The sequence below is a fragment of the Carcharodon carcharias genome, chromosome 1 (assembly GCF_017639515.1).
Source record: "Carcharodon carcharias isolate sCarCar2 chromosome 1, sCarCar2.pri, whole genome shotgun sequence".
NCBI classification, from domain to species: Eukaryota; Metazoa; Chordata; class Chondrichthyes; order Lamniformes; family Lamnidae; genus Carcharodon; species Carcharodon carcharias.
The window spans coordinates 224,474,932-224,497,068 of record NC_054467.1 but is presented as its reverse complement, the minus strand read 5'-3'; the positions used below and the strand labels follow the sequence as shown (position 1 = coordinate 224,497,068).

The 22,137-nt window shown below is 40.8% G+C and overlaps 1 protein-coding gene across 2 annotated transcripts in view; it reads right to left on the bottom strand.

The window, feature by feature from the left end:
- Positions 1-12,118: 12,118 nt before the first annotated feature.
- Positions 12,119-22,137, bottom strand: part of smad2 (SMAD family member 2) — a 141,434-nt gene continuing 131,415 nt past the window's right edge. For both annotated transcript variants that reach the window (XM_041187112.1, XM_041187113.1), the window contains one exon: positions 12,119-15,194. In XM_041187112.1, coding sequence (XP_041043046.1) covers positions 15,071-15,194 — 124 coding nt within the window. In that variant the 3' untranslated portion in view covers positions 12,119-15,070. The remainder of the gene's footprint in view (positions 15,195-22,137) is intronic.

The following is a 22,137-nucleotide window of genomic DNA, read 5'->3' as shown; positions in this document are numbered from 1 at the left end:
CAACTCTGCTTATATCAGTCTGGATGGTGCAGATCCATAAATGTTAACTTTAAGTAACAGAAACAGCATTTAGCCTGCTAGGGTTTAGAAGAATGAGGTTATCTTATTGAAATAGATAAGGGAGTTTGATATGGTGTATGTTAGGAGGGTGTTTTCCCTTGTGGGGAAAAAGTTTAAGCATAACAGGATGGAGATGAGGAGAAATGTTTTCTCTGAGGGTTGTTAGTCTGTGGATTTGTCTCCTTCAGAAAGCAGTGGAGGTTGGGTCATTGAATTTATTCAGGGTTGAGTCAGAAACATTTGTGATTGCCGAAGGAGTCAAGGGTTATGGGTTAGGCAGGTGGGTGGAATTGAGACCACAACCAGATCAGCCATGATCTTACTGAATAGCAGAGTAGGATCAAAGGACCAAATGGCCTACTCTTGCTTCTAAGCCCTATGTTCCTAAGCCAAGATAGAGAATTTCAACTTCTGTTACCAATCCTTCAGAAAACTTAGAATCAGATTACAGGCTCCCTTCAGTTGTGAGGTTACTTACTTGTCTCTGCTCCACGTGCAGTTTATGTTCCAAGCAACGGTTTTGCTTCACACCACAATGGTTAAGTGGAAATACAGCCAGAATCCATAGACAGAGCTTGACCTTACATGAGAAATGAGGCTTGATTCACTTCAGCGCCCTATTTATACTACACATAGGGCAGGATCTTCCAGTCGGTGAGCGGGGGCAGGGCCCGCTTGCCGACACGTAAAATGACGCAGGATGACTCCCAGCGTCACCCCGCATCATTTCCATTTTCAGGTTGGCGGGGTCGCAACCAAGTCAGCTACGTGCCCACCAACCTGTCAATGGCCTATTGAGGCCATTGAAAAACTAATTAAGTTAATTAGTGGACCTCCTCCTTCTCTTCTAGGCCCATCCAACCTTAAGGTTGGCAGGCAGGCCGGGAGACCTGACGGGCTTCGGAAAGAGCATGAAATCTCATCCACGGGCGGGATGAGGTTTCATGAGAGTATTTAAAGTTTTAGCAAATCTTTCATTAAAAGTTATGGACATGTCCCAACTCATGTGACAGTGTCACATGAGGGGATATGTCAGGGAAATTTTTTTTATCACTTCTATTAAAAATTTTAATTCTGAGCCAATCTCCCTGAGGCAGCACTTAGCCTCAGGGAGATCTGGGTGCCCCTTTGTGAGCATGCTCGAAAGAGCGCACTCCCAGCTAAGGGAATCCCACCCCCCACCATCTGCAGAGGGACCACATAGCGCTTCCTGGTGGATGTCACACTGGACGAGCCTTAATTGGCCTACCCATGTAAAATGGTGGCGCGCCCCCGATCAGAGGCGCGTCTACCCATGCCCGCTCCTGCACTTCCCCCCAATGGGGGGGACAATTTTTTCCATAGAATATTAATCCAAAATTCACAGAACATAGATTTGTAGTGCGTTCACTATAAATTAGCCACTCAATACAACTTTTGGTCCACAAATAAATGGCTGGAGTAGAGTAAATTACTCAATTTTAAGGTGATTATAACAGTCAGTGAATTAACACCATGTTGGTAACAACACCATGTCTCTATCGTATGGATAAATTGAAGAAAGGCAATAGTCAAATTCTGCTTTTCAAGAGTTTAAAACTCAGTTCACAAGCTCATAACTGAGTGCTACAAGGTAACCAGGTATGTAATGTTAAAAGAAATGACTTTTAAAAAATTGAAGCATTTAAGAAAATTGATTGGGAGAAACATTTTATTCAATGCTTCAGCATATGCCAAGTGAAACACATTTAAAGCAGGCAGCTATGAAGGCAGGATAAATCCATAGAGGATCAGCAGGTGTGGATTAAACCAGTCTGAGCTGAACATTAATCAAATTAAATAAAAGCTATCGGACCTTTACCAATCTGCCATAGAGAAGCAGCTCTCAGCAGACAGGACTTCCATTGGTGTACTCCCTGTGATGCATGCACATTCCTGAAGTCTCTGTGTTCGGTGCCCTCCCAAATGAGCCTTCTTCATTCTTGTCAGTAACAAGCCAGGATCTCCCGAGTCAGCAGGTAAGAAGCAGTACATGTCCAAATGCAGCAAGACTTGCAAAAATATCCAGGCTTGGGCTGACAAGAAGCAAGGAACATTTGCACCATACAAGTGCTAGGCAATGACCGTCTCAACAAGAGAGAATCTAACCATTGCCCCTTGATGTTCAATAACATTACCATTGCTGAATCCCCCACTATCAACATCCTGGGGTTACCATGGACCAGGAACTGAACAGTACTAGCCATATAAATATTGTAGCTACAAGAGCAGGTCAGAGCCTAGGAATTGTGTGACAAGTAATTCACCTCCTGACTCCCCAAAGCCTGTCCAACATCTACAAGGCACAAGTAAGGAGTGTGATGGAATACTTTCAACTAGACTGGATGAGTGCAGCACCAACAACACTCAAGAAGCTTGACACTATCCAGGACAAAGTAGCATGCTTGATTGGCACCCGATCCACACCCTTAAACATTCACTCCCTCCGCTACCGATGAACAATGGCAGCAATGTGTGCCATCTACAAGATGCACCGCAGAAACTCACAAAGGCTCCATAGGCAGCAGCTTCCAAACCCACGCTACCATCTAGAAGAACAAGGGCAGCAGGTACATAGGAACACCACCAACTGGAAGTTCCCCTCCGAGTCACTCACCATACTGACTTGGAACTACATCACCGTTCCTTCATTGCCGCTGGATCAAAATCCTGCAACACCCTCCCTAACAGCACTATGGGTACACCTATACCACGAACTGTAGCAGTTCAAGAAGGCAGCTCACCACCGCCTTCTCAAGGGCAATTAGGGATGGGCAATAAATGCTGACCTAGCCAGTAATGTCCATATTCTTTAATTAAAAAATGTCCCTGTGGTGAGGTACACCCACAGTGCTGTTAGGGAGGGTGTCCCAGGATTTTGATCCAGCAACAGTGAAGATATGGTTTACCTAAAGAAATAAAATTTGAACCCTGATCTGATTGTGTGTTGCAGCTGTTTAATGAACAGTTTGGGGATAAAACAATTTAAGTGAACAGCTTATCATCCGGAGTCACAAGGGGCTTTGGAAAGGTGGCATCAAACTTTAAAAACAATGATGAGATTGTACTGTCAGGATTATCCACAGGACTGGGATTGGGGAATTCCATTCTTGTTATTTGCCATTAGGGTTGCTCCTAATGCATCAACTGGTTTTAGTCCTTTTGAACTAGTTTCTGAGCATGAGGTAAGAGGACCACTGAAAGTGATGGGTCAAAATCCAGAAACTACTGTCCTGGATTATGGTTTCAAACCTCAAGGAGAGATTAGACAGAGAATGTGAGCTGGCTAGGGAACATTTAAAGATACCACAGCAAGTGATGAAAGTGAAGGCAAATAAGAAAGCTAAAGCATGCTTTTTTTATTGCAGGAGAGAAAGTGTTAGTTCTGTTACCAGCACTGAGTGATTCATTAAAGACAAGATTTAGTGGGCCTTATAGGATTGAAAAGAAATTGAGTGAAATAAATTATTTAATAAATACTCCAGATAGAAGAAATAAGCAGAGGGTGTGTCATGAAAATATGCTTAAAAAATACTTTGACAGGGAAGAGGACCAAAAGGAGATGTTAGTGGTGGTAGATAATGAGAAAGAGGTAGAAATACAAAACTCTGAAATTGATTTTCCTCTAACCAAATTGGATAATGGGGGCATGGGGACTAGGGGGGTGGGGTAGTACTTTGAAACTTAAATGTAACATTGAGTTACCCTCCAAACAAGTGTCAAAGTGTCAAAGATTTTGAAAAGCTATTGCAGTCACACAAAGCTATTTGTGGAAATAAGTTGGGGAAGGCAGATTTAGCACTACATGATGCCTCTGTAACAATGTTATCTTCAATAAGGCAACATCCTTGTAGATTAAATCCAGCAAAATGATCACAAGTACAGAAAGAAATTGACTTCATGCTTCAAAATGATATCAAATCTAGTTGCAGTGACTAGAGTTCGCCTATTATACTGGTACTGAAACTGGATGGAACACAAAGACTGTGTGTGAACCATTGAAAGATGAATGCAGTGACAAAAGTGGATTCATATCCTGTACCATAGTTGGAGGATTGTATCAAGAAAGTGGGACAATCAAAATTTATCACAGATTGACTTGCTAAAAGGATATTGGCAATTACCATTATTGGAGACAGCAAAGGAGATATTGGCTTTTGTGATGCCAAATGGAACTATAACAGTTTAAGGTCATGCCATTGGTATGAAGTATGCACCTGCGATATTTCAAAGTCTGACAAATAGAGATGAACTTGGCTAAAAGTGAATTTGCAAAAGCACAAGTTACGTATCTTGGCCATACCATTGAACATGGTAATGTGGCTCCAAGAGATGTGAAAGTCAAAGCTTTCATGGATTTCCCAGTGCCTACAACAAAATGAGAAGTTTTGAGATTTATGGGCATGGGTGGGTTTTACTGGAAATTTGTACCAAATTTTAGCAGTGTGATTGCTGAACTATTGAAAAAGAACAAGGAGTTTCAATGGACAGTGGAGTGGCGGAAGGCATTTGATAGTTTGAAAACTGTATTAACTACAACACCAGTTGTGGCAGTACCCAATTATACCAAGCAATTTAAGTTGACCATTGATGCAACGATATAGGCATTGGGGCGATACTGTTGCAAGATGACACTGGAATTGAAAAACCGAAAGGGTATTTTTCACGGAAGTTGAATGCACAACAGAGAAGATGTTCAATGATTGAAAAGGAGACGTTGGGTTTGGTGCTAGATTTCAAAATGCCACTATGCTATGTGGCAAACAATTAGTCAGAAACAATTGTTTATACAGACCACATCCTTTAAAGTTTCTGGACAAATTTCGAGACAGATGTGAAAGGCTATTCAGGTGGAGTTTATTACTGCAACCATTTAATCTGTGGATAATACATGTCACTAGATGAGAAAATCTGTTTGCAGATGTGTTATCAAAGGTTTGAAGCTTAAAAAGAAAATTGGACATTTTTTTTAAAAACCTGGACACTGAACTAGAATGATTTCTGCTGATACCAAGGACTTGTATATATATTATGTTAATGCATGCATCTGGTAGTGTAACAGTGTAATAAGTATAAGAGATAGTGTAAGATAGGTTATTAAAAATGAAGCCATCTTTTAGAATTATGATGATTTATTTTTCAATAAGGAGGGGGATGTCATGAAGAGAATCATGTCTATAATGTTATCGGAAATTTTTTTTTAAAATAGGGTTTATTGGTGTGCATGTGTGCGTGCATGCATGCATTAATTGGATTAAAGGCAACTGGTTTAGATGCTTTGATGTATAGAAAGTAGCAGCTTTGAAACGGTAATTAGATAGACATGGGGAAGATTAGAAGCATAGGTATCAAGGGGGCAATTTGCATTTTTAAATAAACCCTTCAAAAGAATGGGTGAAATCTTGCACCTAGCTAGAAGATGTCAAGCAACATGTTTATTTTTTTCAGCTTACTAATAAAATTGGTGGAATCAAAGGATATTATTATTAGAAGAGGTAAAACTAAAAGCCTAGTGATACAATGGAAAATTTACATTCAAAGAGAAAGATATATAGAAAGGAGATTGCATGTAAGGCAGAGGCATTTTAAGATCCATCAAATGTGAGAAGCCTCCAGCCTGTAAACCTCAAGTCTGTCTGCAAGAACAGAAGTCAAGTCAGAACCTCAAGTCTGTCTGCAAGGCTGAAGGAAACTCATTTTGAATGCAACTGTCCAGGGTGTGCTCTGTCAAGTCTCTCTTTAAATCTATGAGTTTTATTGTTGCCTTAACAGGGGTGTAACTGAGAGTCAGATTAATTAGGGGTTTTTGTAGTTATTATAGTAGTAATTTTGTAAACATATGTGTTTATAATTTATGTGTTAATAAATGTTTAATCTAGTTTTATTTAAAAAAAACCTCTTTAGACTCAGTGGTCTTATTACTACTGAATTCAAAGCCTGCATCTCAAAACATACAAATTGCAAAAATGAGTTATGACAGTTATTTCAAGTTTCCCTCTGGGATTTGAGCAACTAGGTCTTTACCATGAGTTGTGTCATAATAAGGAGACAAAGTATTCCAGTAATAGCTGTAAATCAGGAGCTGGAAGGGAGAGGGGAACTTGGTGAAATTACAATCACTAGGGAAGCAGTACTGAGCAAACTGGAGCTGCAGGCTGACAAGTCCCTGGGTCCTAATGGGCTTCATCCTAGGTTCTCAAAAGACTGGGCTAATAAGGTAGATGCATTGGTGTTAATTTTCCAAAAGTCACTAGGTTCTGGAAAGGTTCCAGCAGACTGGAAGTTAGCAAATGTAACCCTTCTATTCAAGAAGGAAGGGAAGCAGAAAATAGGAAACAGGCTTGATGCACATCATGGGCAAGGTGTTAGAATTGATTATTAAGGAGGTTATAGCCAGGCGCTTAGGGAAACTCAAAGGTAACCTGAAGAGTCAGCATGGTTTTGTAAAAGGGAAATTGTGTTTAACCAACTTATTGGAGCTCTTTGAAGGAGTAACATGCACTGTGGATAAAGGGGAGCCTGTAGATGTGCTGTACTTGGGTTTCCAGAAGGCAATTGATAAGGTGCCATATCAAAGGTTATTGTGGAAAATAAAAGCTCATGGTGTAGGGGGTAACATGTGAGCATGGATAGAAGATTGGCTGGCTGGCAGAAAACAGTATGCATAAATGGGTCTGTTTCTGATTGTCAGGATGTAATAAGTGGAGTCCTGCAGGAGTCACTGCCTATGAGGAGAAATTGAGTTGGTTAGGATTATATTCACTGGAGTTCAGAAGAATGAGGTGTGATCTCATAGAAATGTATACAATTCTAACAGGACTGGATAGGGTTGATGCAGGAAGGATGTTCCCAATGGTGAGGGAGTCCAGAACCAGGGCTAAGCCTAAGGATATGAGGTAGACCATTTAGGACTGAGATGAGAAATTTCTTCACCCAGAGAGTGGTGTGCCTGTGAAATTCGCTACCACAGAAAGTAGTTGAGGCCAAAATATTGTATGTTTTCAAGAAGAGTTAGATATAGCTCTTGGGGCGATACGGATCAAAGGTACGGGGAGAAATCTGGAGCAGGCTTTTGGGTTGGATGATCAGCCATTATCATGGTGAATGGCAGAGCAGGCTCGAAGGGCCGAATGGCCTACTCCTGCTTCTATTTTCTATGTTCCTATGGGTCTGTGCTGTGGTCTCAACTTTTTACAAGATATATCAATAACTTAGATGAGGGAAGTGAAGGCATGGTAGATAAATTTGCAGATTTCACAAAGATAGGTAGGAAAGTATGTTGTGAAGAGGACATAGGGAGGCTGCAGACGGATATAGATAGGTTGAGTGAGTGGGCAAAAATCTGGCAGATGGAGTATAATGTACAAAAATGTGAAGTTGTTCAATTTGGCAGGAAGAATAAAAAAAGCAAAGTATTACTCAGAACAGCTGCAGAATTCAGAGTTGCAGAGTAATCTAGACATTCAAGTGCATGAGTCACAAAAAGTTGGTATGCAAGTACAGCAAGAAATTAAAAAGGCTAAATCCCTCTCTTATTAAAAGAGGGATTGAACATAAAAGTAATGATGTGATGCTTCAGTTATACAGGTGAGACCACATCTTGAATGGTATGTGCAGTTTTAGTCTCTTTATTTAAGGAAGGATGTAAGTGTGTTGGAGCCAGTTCAGAGATTTACTAGATTAAAACCTGGAATGAGTAGGTTGCCTTGTGAGGAAAGGTTAGACAGGCTGTGCTCGTTTCTGCCAGAGTTTAGAAGAGTAAGGGTGACTTGATTGAAGTATATAAGACACTGAATGGTATTGACAAGGTGGATGTGGAAAGGATCCACTTGTGGATGAATCTAGAACTAAGGGGGCACTGTTTTAAAATTAGGGGTTGCCCTTTTAGGGCAGAGATGAGAAACTCTAGAGGGTTATGTGACATCAGAACACACTGCCTTTGAAGGCACTGGAAGCGGGGTCATTCAATATGTTTAAGGCAGAGGTCGATAGATTCTTGTTAGGCAAGGGAATCAAATGTTATTTAAGGTAGATGAGAATGTGGAATTTGAAACACAAACAGATCAGCCATGATCTTATTGAATGGCAGAACAGGCTTGAGGGGTCACGTGATCATATGTAGACAAGTTGGAGTAGGTGGAGCAAAATAGGTGGTCAGGGATAGATTTGGCAAAGATGTCATGGACACAAGTCAAAGGGTGTGGCAGTGATAGTATTAAAGACTAAGGCAGGTATTAATAGTGGCATGAAGGTCAGATAGCAGAATGTGTTAATAGCTGAACAACAGTCAGCAAAGAGAAACGTAAGGACAGGTTTGTCTTGTAGGTGACTGCTTTGCAGAGCATCTTCACTCAGTCTGCAAGCATGACCCTACCCTTCCTGTCACATGCCATTTCAATTCACCATCTTGTTCTCATGCCCACATTTGTCCTCGATCTGCTACAATGTTCCAGTGAAGCCCAAAGCAAACTTGAGGAACAGCGCCACGTCTTCTGATTAGGCACTTTACAGCCTTCTGCACTTAACATTGTTTTCAGCATCTTCAGAATGAACTCCATCCTCCATTTTGTATTTTGTTTCCCAGCTCTCTTCCCCCCTCCCCCACCAAGCCCCCAAAGGGCCAGTCTGTAACTTGTTCTCATGCTCTGCATTCAGAGCACTGATTTTTGTTCTATCTGACCTTTATACCACTATTAACATCTACCTTAGCCTTTAACACTATCATTACCACTCCCTTTGTATTGTGTCCATGACATCTTTGTCAAACCTCTCCTGAGCTCCCACCTATCCCTGACCTATTTTGCTCCACCTCCTCTCTTCAACAGTAAAAAAAATCTTCACATTTCTACGTCTTCAGCTCTGAAGTCACATTGGCTCGAAACATTAACCATTTCTCTCTCCACAGTTGCTGCCAGACTTGCTGAGTTTTTCCAGCATTTTGTTTTTATTTCAGATTTGCAGCATCTGGAGTATTTTGCTTTTATTTTAGCCTTCTGGGTGTTTAGTGAAAGGCTCATTCTCTTATATGCTTCAGAGGAGGAGTTGACAAAGTCCTGGAGCTCAGCTTCTGAGTAAGGACTGTCATGAGTGTCATCTGCATTCTGAAGCATACTCATGCAGATAACACTTGAGTGAATGTACAACAAAACCATTTTAGACACAAACAAGCTTCATGCAGATGATAGACTGAACAAGTAATCAGGTTCAGGAAGACAGGAGAAAAAGACTGGCAATAAATTTAAATCCTGAATGGAAGGTAAGAGAAACAATTTTCCTATGGCCCTCCTATGCCTGGGCATCAAGAATATGCGGCACAACTGAAATGCACGCTGCCTGAAATGGCCTGAGCCCACCTCTCTTTCCATTTTGGCCACCTCCAGAGGTCCTCAGCATTACAGATGCCAGTCTTTAGTCAATTCATGACATCATGCTGAGTGAATCGAAATGGCTGAAAGCACTAGATACAGCAAAGGGTATGCGCCCAGACAATATTCCAGCAATAATACTGAAGACTTGTGCTCCAGAACTTGTCATGCCCCTAGCCAAGCTGTTCCAGTACAGCTACAATACTGCCATCGACCCAGCAATGTGGAAAATTGCTCAAGTATGTTCTGTACACAAAAAGCAGGACAAAATCCAACCTGGCCAATTATCGCCCCATCAGTCTACTCTCAATCATCAGTAAAATAATGGAAGGGGTCATCAACAGTGCTATCAAGCAGCACTTACTCAACAATAATCTGCTCTTTTGCTCGGTTTGGGTTCTGCCAGAGACACTCAGCTCCTGACCTCACACAATCTTGGTTCAAACATGGAAAGGAGAGCTGAACTCCAGAGGTGAGGTGAGTGTGACTACTGCCTTTGATATCAACGCTACATTTGACTGGGTGGCATCAAGGAGCCCTAGCAAAACTCAAGTCAGTAGGTATGAGGGGGGAAACTCTCTGCTGGTTGGAGTCATACCTAGCACAAAGGAAGATAGTTGTGGTTGTTGGTGATCAGTAACCTCAGCTCCAGGACATCATCATAGGAGCTCCTCAGGGCAATGCCCTAGGCCCAACCATCTTTAGTTGCTTCATCAATGACCTTCCTTCTATTGTAAGGTCAGAAGTGGGGATGTTCACTGATGATTGCACAATGTTCAGCACCACTCAACTCCTCAGATACTGAACCTAATGAGTGCAGCTCCCACAACACCATCCAGGACAAAGCAGCTTGCTTGATTAACACTCCATTCACAAACATTCAATCCCTGCACCACTGACACACATGAGCAAGAGTGTCCACCATCTACAAAATGCACTGCAGAAACTCACCGAGGCTCCTTAGACAGCATCTTCCAAACCCACGACTGCTACCATCTAGAAGGACAAGGGAAACAGATACATGGGAAGGAACACCACCACCTGGAAGTTCTCCTCCAAGCCACTCACCATCCTGACTTGGAAATATACCACTGTCACTGGGTCAAAATCCTGGAACACTCTCTCTAACACTACTGTAGGTGTACCTGCACCACAGGGACTTAAGCAGTTCAAGGCAGCAGCTCACCACTACCTTCTCAAGGGGAATTAGGGTTTGGCAGTAAATGCTGCCCTAGCCAGCAAAGCCCATATGCCTTGAATGAATTTTTAAAAAGTTAACAGCTCACTCATTCAGCCTCACACCCATTAATGGGAGGAAGAAAACCAGCAGTTGCCACAGCCCTGGGGGGACCAATAAGCAGGGGATTGGTTCCTGGTGTCAAAGGTTTTCTGCCTGCTGCCCAAAAAAACAAGATGGTCCTTTTTTCTTCTAGTCCTCCGGCAAACAAAATGGAGATGTTAGAGGGAGGCCAGCACCACAGGTTTTCATCCCTTTTTCCCATACTTTGCATTGAAGTGTTACCTGGGTACAAAGAACTTTTTTAAAAATAACCGTTATTTCCTTGATAGATTGTCAAGTCAAATGAATGTGATAAATTATTCAATTCTCTCTTTGCCCACCCACCTCTCAATTTCTAACACCACCTTCTGTGGGGGCAAAATAACTTCCTATCTGAACTTTCTAGAAGAATTCCTTTTCAAAACCTGTTTCACGTTAAATGTGGTTGGATACACTGGCAGCTTGCTTTTTCTAGTTGTATGAGCCTGTGACTCACTTTGGCTTCTTGCTGTCTTAGAGCTGACAGAGTTAAACAAATCGTACAATTAGCCACCCAGCCCAAATTGCCTTAACTAGGCAATCTTGTGAAAAAAAAAACAAATTGACTAAAAAAAAAAATGCAGTATTTCTTATTTATTTATACATGGGTCTCTTTTTCTTCATATAGTCTCCAAACTCTGCTCAGAGAACCAATGATGTCTTGGTGATAACCACTCTTGGCTGCTCTTGCATAATGTTATAATGACCTAACAGAGAAAGCGGTTAGCATATCATGAGATAGCCTAGTTTTTGGTCTCTGTAGGTGTGAATTCTACCAGGTTCAGGGAAAAATCAGTGAACTATTGGACCTGAACCTAAACCAGAGATAGGCTTTGAGTATTGGCTGCAAGGGTGCAGTTTTAAATATTAATATTAATTCTATTGATGTAACTAGACAGTGACACCCACTAAACTCAAGTGACTGGAGATACTGAAGGTTAAAATTGAGCAGTGATTTATCCAAATTTCCATATATCTGTACCTTATACTAACCAAACCATAAAAAAATACATGTTGTTGAAATGCTGATTGTTTCCTTTCAGTGCCATATTCCCTTCCACCTTTTTAAGTTCACTCTTACTACACAAGCCTTCTCCCATCATTCAGCAATTGGAATGCTTAACTGTAATATTATCTTGAATTCCAGAGAGAACTATAAATACCTCAAAAGCAAAAACAAATGTTATCAAAGAAAAAATGAAAGTCTACCAATTTCTGGGGGCTGGGATCAAACAGGTGCAATGACATTCTGTGCGGTGTTCAGGCGTGGAAATTAACAATCTTACTCCAGTTATCAATGAAATAAAGCTCATAGCACAATACTTGCCCACACAAGGAAAAAAAAACAGCCAAAACATCAGAATTAAAACTTTATTAGTGTATTCACTTAGTCTGCATATGCAACAAGCCTTAAGCTTTTATTCTTCTCAAATTCACAAGTTCTACCAATACAGAATTCTACTGGTAAAACAAGCTCACAAAGAACGGTAAATGCTCTGCTAGTTTTTCTTTAAAAAGTCTGGCCATTTTCTATTATTTGGTGCTGCTTCCTTTCATTCCAAAGTCCCTATGGCAAACAAAACCATCTCCAATGGCCTAAAAGCAGCCACAGCCTTTACCATTTTGAAGCATTAACATGCACCATCTTTGTTCTCAAAAAAATAAGCTATCACTAGCTGCACTTACAAAGTACAGCACTAGTGTAATGTAGAGGAATTAACAATGTAAAAGAAATTTAAAAAGCAATCCTGCCACTGCCACAAAAGGGAAATATGACAGACAGCTAGATCACAGAATTATTAGTAAGTTGTACATTTGTGTTCTATTTTACAAGTTACATAGCCACTCAAAAAAATCCCACCTGCAGCCACCCTCCCAAACAGAACACATTAAAATATGTATTCCCTAAGCTTTTGGGGTGCATGAATTTGTAGTGTTTGAGGAACATGAAGAACATGTACAGCTATTATCCAGACATTCTGAAATTGCAAGGCGGATTTTATAGCAGCAAATGCAGAGATTGTGCCTTTTTGTGGGTATATCTCAAATGCAATTCAGAAGTGAAATCAAACCACTGCTTCAGAGAAGCAGTCTTTGAATACAAGTTGCAATTTTCAAATGATTAAGACACTTCATAATTATATTAAATTCAGAACATTTAACAGCTTTGGGGAGGAAGGAGGAATTAAAAACTTTACTCCTATGTGATCAATTTCTAGTTCATTAAACCAAACAAAAGGGAATATTTTGCCTAATCAGATATTCTGCAAGTACGAGAAGTCCAATCTAATATTTAAGATACAATTTAACTCAGTAATAAAATATATTTACAGGATGCAGCCACCGTTCATTACTTTTAACATGATACTGCACTGGCATAATGACTAAATGCAAAAATGGCGAAAAACACTGAAGCTGCAATTCCCTCAATTTTCCTTCAAGCTTACAATTCACCTAAAAAAGGCTTTAAAATATGATGTATATAGGCCTGTTCCCCCTTTACAGCAATGACCCTAAATTAGACTTCAACTAAAATGGAAATGGCACAGACCTCATGGTTTTGTACTGATGATTTTCGGTAACCAGAGGGAGCAACCAGTAGTGAAGAGCAATGATTGGCATCGTTTATAAATAAAAAAAAATACCCAAATATTTCCAACACCATTTTGAGTAATATACTTCATGATAATGTATAAAAAGTATAAACATATGGGGCACTTCAAAACATAAAGCCCTAGTCATCAATACTGTTAACTCCAGAAACAAATTGCTCAACAACTTGTTGAAATGATCCTTTTGCTGGATCTGTTAATATCCAGTTTCACAAATTCAGTGCTGAGAAAAGAACACCTTTAGGACAACATCAAAATTCACAATTAGCAGCTAAAGGCAAGCATAGTATTGGAAAGTATCTCTGTTACATGCAAAGGGTTTACTGGTTTACCATTAAGACACTGTCAATTTAAACATTCTTAGGAACTTTGCCAAATGTGAATCTCCTGTGTCCTAAGAATTTCAATTTCCCCAAATGGTGACAAAAATCACAAGCAAATTGTTTAGTCAGAGTTCAAATTATTGTAACAGTATGCACAAGAACAGTTACAACCTCTGCTTAATGCTGGGTATACTGTGAATAGCGCTTATTAGTACCACACTAGCTCTATATGCATTCTAAAACAAATTAAATGAAATAACTCAAGAGGCTAAAATAGCTTACAATACAGTCTTTTGAAACACTTGAAATCAAGATTAAGTTGAACAGGTAACAAAAGTTAAATAAACTGCACTAAGTTCTTTAATCTAAGGTCCAACTATTCAACAATGATAAAATACTATATGAATTTCCATGTTTTCATACCAAAGTTCACCTTGCATTTCAGCTGAGTTACATAGAGGAGAAAATAATGCTAATTTGGCACTGCACCTAACTAATAATAAGCCAGATCTGACCACATTCCTGCTCATTTCCATTTGTAGATCCATCTCTGAAAATGCCAGTTTCAATATAATGCTACATTCAGTCATCTTTTAGTGGTGAGTCCAAGTTCACTGTCACAACTCAGCATTTCTCCAGCAGTAACGCTGCCTAGTAATCTTTGAAACAAAAACTTCTTTGCCTAAATACCAGTGATATTTTGTTGCTATAGGTGACTTTGTGGTAATTACGACCCAATACCTTGAGAAAAATTAAATTCATGCTATGCTTCCCGCTTCCGACTATCTTGTTTCTCATTTTAAATTCATTCATTTAAATTCATCATATTCATAAGATTCCCTCCTTTTTATTTGCAATGTGTCAATTAAATTATCTATCAGATTTTAGTCTGTGCATCTATTTTGAAGGTGGGGGGCAGGGTTGGGGAGGAGAAAGAGAGAAAAGGCAAAGATAGAGATTTCATTTAATGAAGAACGTAATTCTAAAATATATAGCAAATGTGTGTAGAATCACATACTGAATTACTGTACATGTTATTGATGGACCTCAGGCACTCGATACATGTGCATTAACACATAATACAATGTCATTTTACACAGCTTTCCCTTCACCCTCAGTCATAAGCTATATTCATGTGTTTAATACACTAATACTAATACATTTATGTCATAATCTGGGTGTGGGATAATAAAACTCAACAAGGTGCTTAAGTTGATGAGATCAAGTGCCATTCTTTTTGATTTTGTTTTGTATTAACAAAGAGTCTCTGGGATAACACACAAGTACTACAACAGAAAAGCTGTTTAAATCTGTTGATTGGACTCCATCTTATGTTTGATCCAGTCTCGATACTGAAATAGGTGAAGTCGTCAATTAGGACATGCTTGAGCAGCGGACAGAGGGGGAGCCCATTTGAGTTAAAACTTTGTCAAGCCACTGCAAGGGTCCATTCAGGTGAAGTTCAATCCAACAAGGAGTGCTCGTCACAGTCTGCCGTCTAGAAAGACAAAGAAAATTTGAAGCAATTAATGCAAAATAATGCAGGTGCCAAATCTTTGGAATTGTTCTAAAATACAACAGTTTTTAAAAAGAATGGTGTAGGTTTTGCATAGTAGAAAAGGGAGAATTTGTCAGAAAGAAGCTAATTTTTCCCTAGAATACCAATTGCAGCTTTAATCTTTTTCCCTCAAACAAAGCTCAACACTTGGCTTGAGTGCAAAACTGTGGCAGCGCTGCATTATCAGAGGTGTCCACTTTTTGATAAAGTATTAAACCCAGGACATTTTTACTTGTTCCAGTCAGCATAAGAGATTCCCAAGTGCTATTCAAGGAAGACCAGGGAGTTTTCCTGTACCGTGGCCAACATTCCTTCCTTGACCATCACTACTGATGCAAGTTATCTGGTCATTCTTTCTACCCCACCCCCACCTTGCAGCATGGCAGACATAAGGTTTTATTATACATCAGCATGTTCCCTTGCATTAACACTGCCTCAACTGTAAATATAATAGTTCCTAACTTTCAGATTACTTTTAAGACTCATGGCAAGTATGTCTTAAAGGTGAAGAACTGGCATTCATCCTACTTGAGAGGTAATGTTAATGACATTTAACATAGCTCATTTGAATGACTAGTCACAGATGGAGGCCTTAAATCAGGCTGAGTGAAATGAACATATTAGCAGTGGAAACAGAAACTAGCTTGCAAATGAATTAGATGTGGGGATAATTAAAGCAAAATGTCACAATTGGGGGAAGAGGTGATTTTGGGAAGTTTTTACACAAGCTCAAAAGGCATCTCAGCCTATTAGCAGCCTTTGCCAATGTTGGAATTGCAGAGATTAGGAAAGGATAAGTTAAAAAGGAAAGCTTGAGATCATGGCTGGCAGGGTCTTTCATGAGCTATATCAGTACTATAGTGCAAGTAAAAATGCCCATCTGGCCCAATTGATCTATGCCAAAATTTATGCTCCACATGAGCCTCCTCATATCCTTCTTCATCTAACCCTATTGGTATATCCTTCTATTCCTCTCTCTGTCAGGTTCTTTTCTAGCTTCACCTTAAAGGCTATTCACTTCATGATAGCAAGTTCCACATTCCCACCACTTTCATGGTAAAGATGTTTCTCTCAAATTCTTGATTGAACTTATTAGTGACCATCTTATATTTATGACTCCTAGCTTTGGATTTCCCAACAATTGAAAACATCCTCTTACATCTATCCAATCAAACCCCTTCAAATGTCCTCAAAAGCAGATGTAAACTCTACAATGTACATTTGACCCACGTGTAGATACTTCTCCAAAGCTGTTCGGCTATTATCACATTCTGCTATTTCACTTTCAGACAGCACTAATCTTTACTCTGCACCAATGCATTGTTCCTTTACAACTACCAGCCCCACACACTCTGCCTTTTATTCCAGGATATTGTTGCAATTTAATCACCCTGCCCTCTTACCTATCCCTGACCTTCCCTTTTTGCTCTACCTGACCCTCCCACTTTCTCAACAGCATAAAATGTATCATATTTCTGCCTCTATTCCGTTCTGAAGGGGAGTCAAATTGGACTCGGAACGTCAACTGTTTCGCTCTCCACAGATGCTGCCAGACCTGCTGAGTTTTCCCAGCACTTTGTTTTTATCTCCAAAGCTGTTGTCAGGTAGATGCAAAAATGCTTAGTGGCATCTCTGTGGCTATGGCCAATAAGGTTTGGCTGGGTGAAGAACACCCTGGCATGTCTTCCATGCAATACCATGTAAAAGCATGACATACTGTCACGAAGTGAACCTAAAGAATGATCCAACATAGCCACTTCATATTCATCTGTGCATTGTCTGATGCCACAACCTACCTTTTGAATTGGATTTTCCCTTACCTCCACGCTACAATCATCTTGCAAAGCAAGAATAGGTCAACTGTCTCTAGGCAGGAAGGCAGGTAGCAGTAAGCAGCTCCTGTGCACCCCATCCTACCTGTCATCTCTTCTAAGCACCACACCTTATAATTCCCATTGGTGGCTGCAGAATTTAATTGGTACAAAGGCTCATGAGAAAGTGCCATGGTGACGTTATGTGATAGAAATTGCTTCAAAATACTTAAAACCATTGTTTTCATTTACTTACCTGCAATTAGTGCCTGGCCACTCTGAACCCCTAATTACCTTCATCAATCCAGTATTGAAAGAGCCTGGTGATGGACAGGGAAAATGAGAGCGAGGTGGCCAGTAGATTTTTTTCCCTCCAATCTCTGGAAGGGTTGGTGAAGGATGGGGGCATGGTGGGAGTGGGAAAGTAATTTTTGCATCAGGAGGTAGTGCTTTTCCACTGGCAATGGTGATATGGTGATTGGGGGGGGGGTGCACAAAAAAGGGTTTGTCTCAGATGAGAGGCAGCACTGCACATGTTGCCTCAATTGGGGAAGCATCATTGCAAATTTGGGCTCAGCAGGATGTTGAATGGGAATTGGTCAATTTTCACAATTTTGTGAAGAAGTGGTTGGGGGTAGTTTCAGTATGCTATATATTCCTCCTCTGGGGAAGGAGTGGGGTGGAACAGTATGTGATTTTTGCTGCAGCTGAGCCATAGGAAGGGAAGCAACTGTTCAGTCCATGGAGCTGGAAGGTGGTCAGGCAGTTTCACAAATGGATCGCTGAATAATAGATCAAAATTGGGCATATCACTGCTTTGTTTACCCTATGTATGCAATCTTTGGAACAAGAGTAGATCATTCAGTCCTTTGAGACTATTTTGCATTCAATTAGATCATAACTGGTTTGCACCTAAGTCCCATTTACCTGCTTTTGATCTATATCCCTTGATAACCTTTCCCAAAAAAAATGCCACTTTCGGTCTAGACAATTTTAACTGACTCAGCATCCACAGCCTTTTGGGAAAAAAAATTCCACATTTGCACTACCCAGGTGTGAAAAAAAGCTTCCCAATTTTGCTGAATAGCTTAGCTCTTATTTTAAAACTGTGCACCCTTGTTCTGGATTCCACAAGCAAAAGAATCATATTCTCCAAAAAAATGGAGAATATCCTTTTATCCTTTCACCTAGATTACCCTGCAACCAACTAAATTCAAAAGTATGCAATCCAAGTTTGTGTAAACGGCCCTCATAAGCTCCAGTATGATTCCGGTAAATCTGAGCTGTAGTCCTCCAAGGCCAATACATCCTTCCCAAAGAGCAGAACTGGAGACAATACTGCAGAATGAGGTCTGACCAAGATTCTGTACAGATGAGGGATAACACCTTCCAATTTGAATTCCAACACTTTTGAGATATGGGCTAACATTCCATAAGCCTTTTAGATTAGTTTTTCTAATGGCGCACTAGCTATTTGCAATTAATATACCCAAACACAAATCTCTTTTCACCTCTATAATTTTTAGTCTGTTACCTATAATCCAATGTTACAGATTTCTCCAGTCTCTGAATTATTTGGAGCGTGAATTTGCTTTCTTCTTCAAGTCAACTTTCAGAGGATAAATTTTGCTCATTAACGTTTACATTAATTTTCCAACAGCTCCGCGTTTCAGTATCCAGCATCAAGTTATATTCATAATGATATCTAGCTGTGCAATAAGTTTGGATTTGTAGTGACTGCAGTTTTTAACTTTGATCATCTGTAACAGAGTTCCTTGTTTCGTTTTTCTACATTAAGCACATCATACTACTGCTCAGAAAACAGAATATGCAGGAAAAACTCAGCAGGTCTGGCAGCATCTGGAGAGAGAAAGAGAATTAACGTTTGAGACCGTATGACTTTTCTTCAGAGCTGGACTCATACGGACTCGAAACATTTCTCTCCACAAACGCTGTCAGACCTGCTGTTTTTCCAACATTTTCAATTATTTCATATTTCCAGCAACCAAAGTTTTTTGTTTTTATCCTTTTGAAATTCCAAACCCGTTCAGCCTAAGATTTCTGTCCTTCTTGTTATGTTCATTAAATTTCCTTCCACCAGATTCTATGAACTGGCAGCTGGTTCAGTTTTTTTCAAATCATGATTAGGCAGAATCAACACAAGTTTTATGAAAGAAAAATCATGTTTTTACCAGTATTTTTTGAGGGTGAAATTAGCAGAGTAGATGAGGGAGAGCCAGTGGATGTGGTACGTTATTGAAAACTTTCTGAAAATCCAAAATGCGCAATACAAGAGGTTGCTACACAAGATTAGCACTCATGGGATTGGGGGTAATAATATATTAACATGGATTGAGGATTGATTAATGCAATAGGAACAAACTTGTCATTTTTAGGATGGCAGGGAGTGCAGCATGGATCAGTCACATGAATAGGAATAGGTGGCAATTTGGCCCCTTGAGCCTGCTCCCCCATTCAATAAGATCATGGCTAGTCTAAGTGTAATCTGCACTCCACATTCCTGCCTACCCTCAATAACCTTTCACCCTCTTGTTAATCAAGAATCTATCTAACTCGGTCTTAAAAATAGTCAGAGTCTGCTCCAATGACTTTTGAAGAAGTGTTCTCAGACTCATGACCCTCAGAAAAAAATTTCTCCTCAGCTGTCTTAAATGAGCGACCCCTTATTTTTAAAACATGACACCAGGTTCTAGATTCCTCCACAAGAGGAAACATCATTGCCACATCCACCCTGTCAAGACCCCTCAGGATCTTAAAGGTTTCAATCAAGTCGCCTCTTACTCTTCTAAACTCCAGTGGATACAAGCCTTCCACAACTCTTTCTCCGGTACATCGATGATTACTTTGGTGCTGCTTCGTGCTCTCGTCGGGACTTGGAAAAATTTATTAATTTTGCTTCCAATCTCCACCTCTCCATCATTTTCACGTGGTCCATCTCTGACACTTCCCTTCCCTTCCTTGACCTCGCTGTCTCAATCTCTGGTGATAGACTGTTCACCAATATCCATTACAAGCCTACCGACTCCCACAGCTACCTTGACTACAGCTCCTCACACCCCGCTTCCTGTAAGGACTCCATCCCATTCTCTCAGTTCCTTTCGCCTCCGTCGCATCTGTTCCGATGATGCTACCTTCAAAAACAGTTCCTCTGACATGTCCTCCTTCTTCCTTAACCGAGGTTTTGCACCCACGGTCGTTGACAGGGCCCTCAACCGTGTCCGGCCCATCTCCCGCGCATCTGCCCTCACGCCTTCTCCTCCCTCCCAGAAACATGATAGGGTCCCCCTTGTCCTCACTTATCACCCCACCAGCCTCCGCATTCAAAGGATCATCCTCCGCCATTTCCGCCAACTCCAGCATGATGCCACTACCAAACACATCTTCCCTTCACCCCCACTGTCGGCATTCCGTAGGGATCGTGCCCTCCGGGACACCCTGGTCCACTCCTCCATCACCCCCTACTTCCCAACCCCCACCTATGGCACCACCCCATGCCCACGCAAAAGATGTAACACCTGCCCCTTCACTTCCTCTCTCCTCACCGTCCAAGGGCCCAAACACTCCTTTCAAGTGAAGCAACATTTCACTTGCATTTCCCCCAACTTAGTCTACTGCATTTGTTGCTCCCAATGCGGTCTCCTCTACATTGGAGAGACCAAAAATAAACTGGGCGACCGCTTTGCAGAACACCTGCGGTCTGTCTGCAAGAATGACCCAAACCTCCCTGTTGCTTGCCATTTCAACACTCCACCCTGCTCTCTTGCCCACATGTCTGTCCTTGGCTTGCTGCATTGTTCCAGTGAAGCCCAACGCAAACTGCAGGAACAACACCTCATCTTCCGACTAGGCACTTTACAGCCTTCTGGACTGAATATTGAATTCAACAACTTTAGGTCTTGACCTCCCTCCTCCATCCCCACTCCCCCTTCTGTTTCTTCCCCCTTCCTTTTGCTTTTTTCCAATAAATTATATAGATTTTTCTTTTTCCCTCCTATTTCCATTATTTTTAAATATTTTTAAATCTTTTATGCTTCCCCCACCCCCACTAGAGCTATACCTTGAGTGCCCTATCATCCATTCTTAATTAGCACATTCGTTTAGATAATATCACCAACTTCGACACCTATGTGTCCTTTTGTTTTGCCATCTGTGACATCTTTTGATGATCTGCTTCTATCACTGCTTTTGCCTACAACCACACCCCACCCCACCCCCCCCCGCACTTTAAACCAGCTTATATTTCAACCCTTCCTGGGATTCACCTAGTTCTGTCGAAGGGTCATGAGGACTCGAAACGTCAACTCTTTTCTTCTCCACCGATACTGCCAGACCTGCTGAGTTTTTCCAGGTAATTCTGTTTTTGTTTTGGATTTCCAGCATCCGCAGTTTTTTGTTTTTACAAGCCTAACCTGTCCCAACCTTTCCTCGTAAGACAACTCGTCCATCCCTGGTATTAGAGTAATAAACCTTTAATGAACTGCTTCTAATGCATTACATCTTTCTTTAAATAAGGAGACCAACACTGTACGCAGTCCTCTGGATAAGGCCTCATCAGTACCCTGTATAACTGAAGCATAATTTCCCTACTTCTGTAATGAATTCCCCTCAGAACAAACAACAACATTCCATCAGCCTTCCTAATTACTTGCATACTAGCCTTTAGTGATTCATGCACTAGGACACCTAGATCCCTCCGAATCTCAGAGCTCTGCAACCTCTCACCATTTGGATGCTTTTTAAAAAATTCTTCCTGCCAAAATAGACAATTCCACATTTGCCTATGTCATACTCCATTTGCCAGATCTTTGCCCACTCAATGTCACTTTGTAGCCTCTTTGCGTTCTCTTCACAACTTACTTTCCTACCTGTTTTGTGTCATCAGCAAATTTAGCAACCATACCTTCAGTCCCTTCATCCAAATCATTTATATGAATTGTAAAGAATTGGGGCCCCAGCACTGATCCCTGTGGCACACCACTCATTGCGTCCCACCAACTAGAAAAAAATTCATTTGTGGCTACTCTCTGCTTCCTGTTAGCTAGCCAATCACC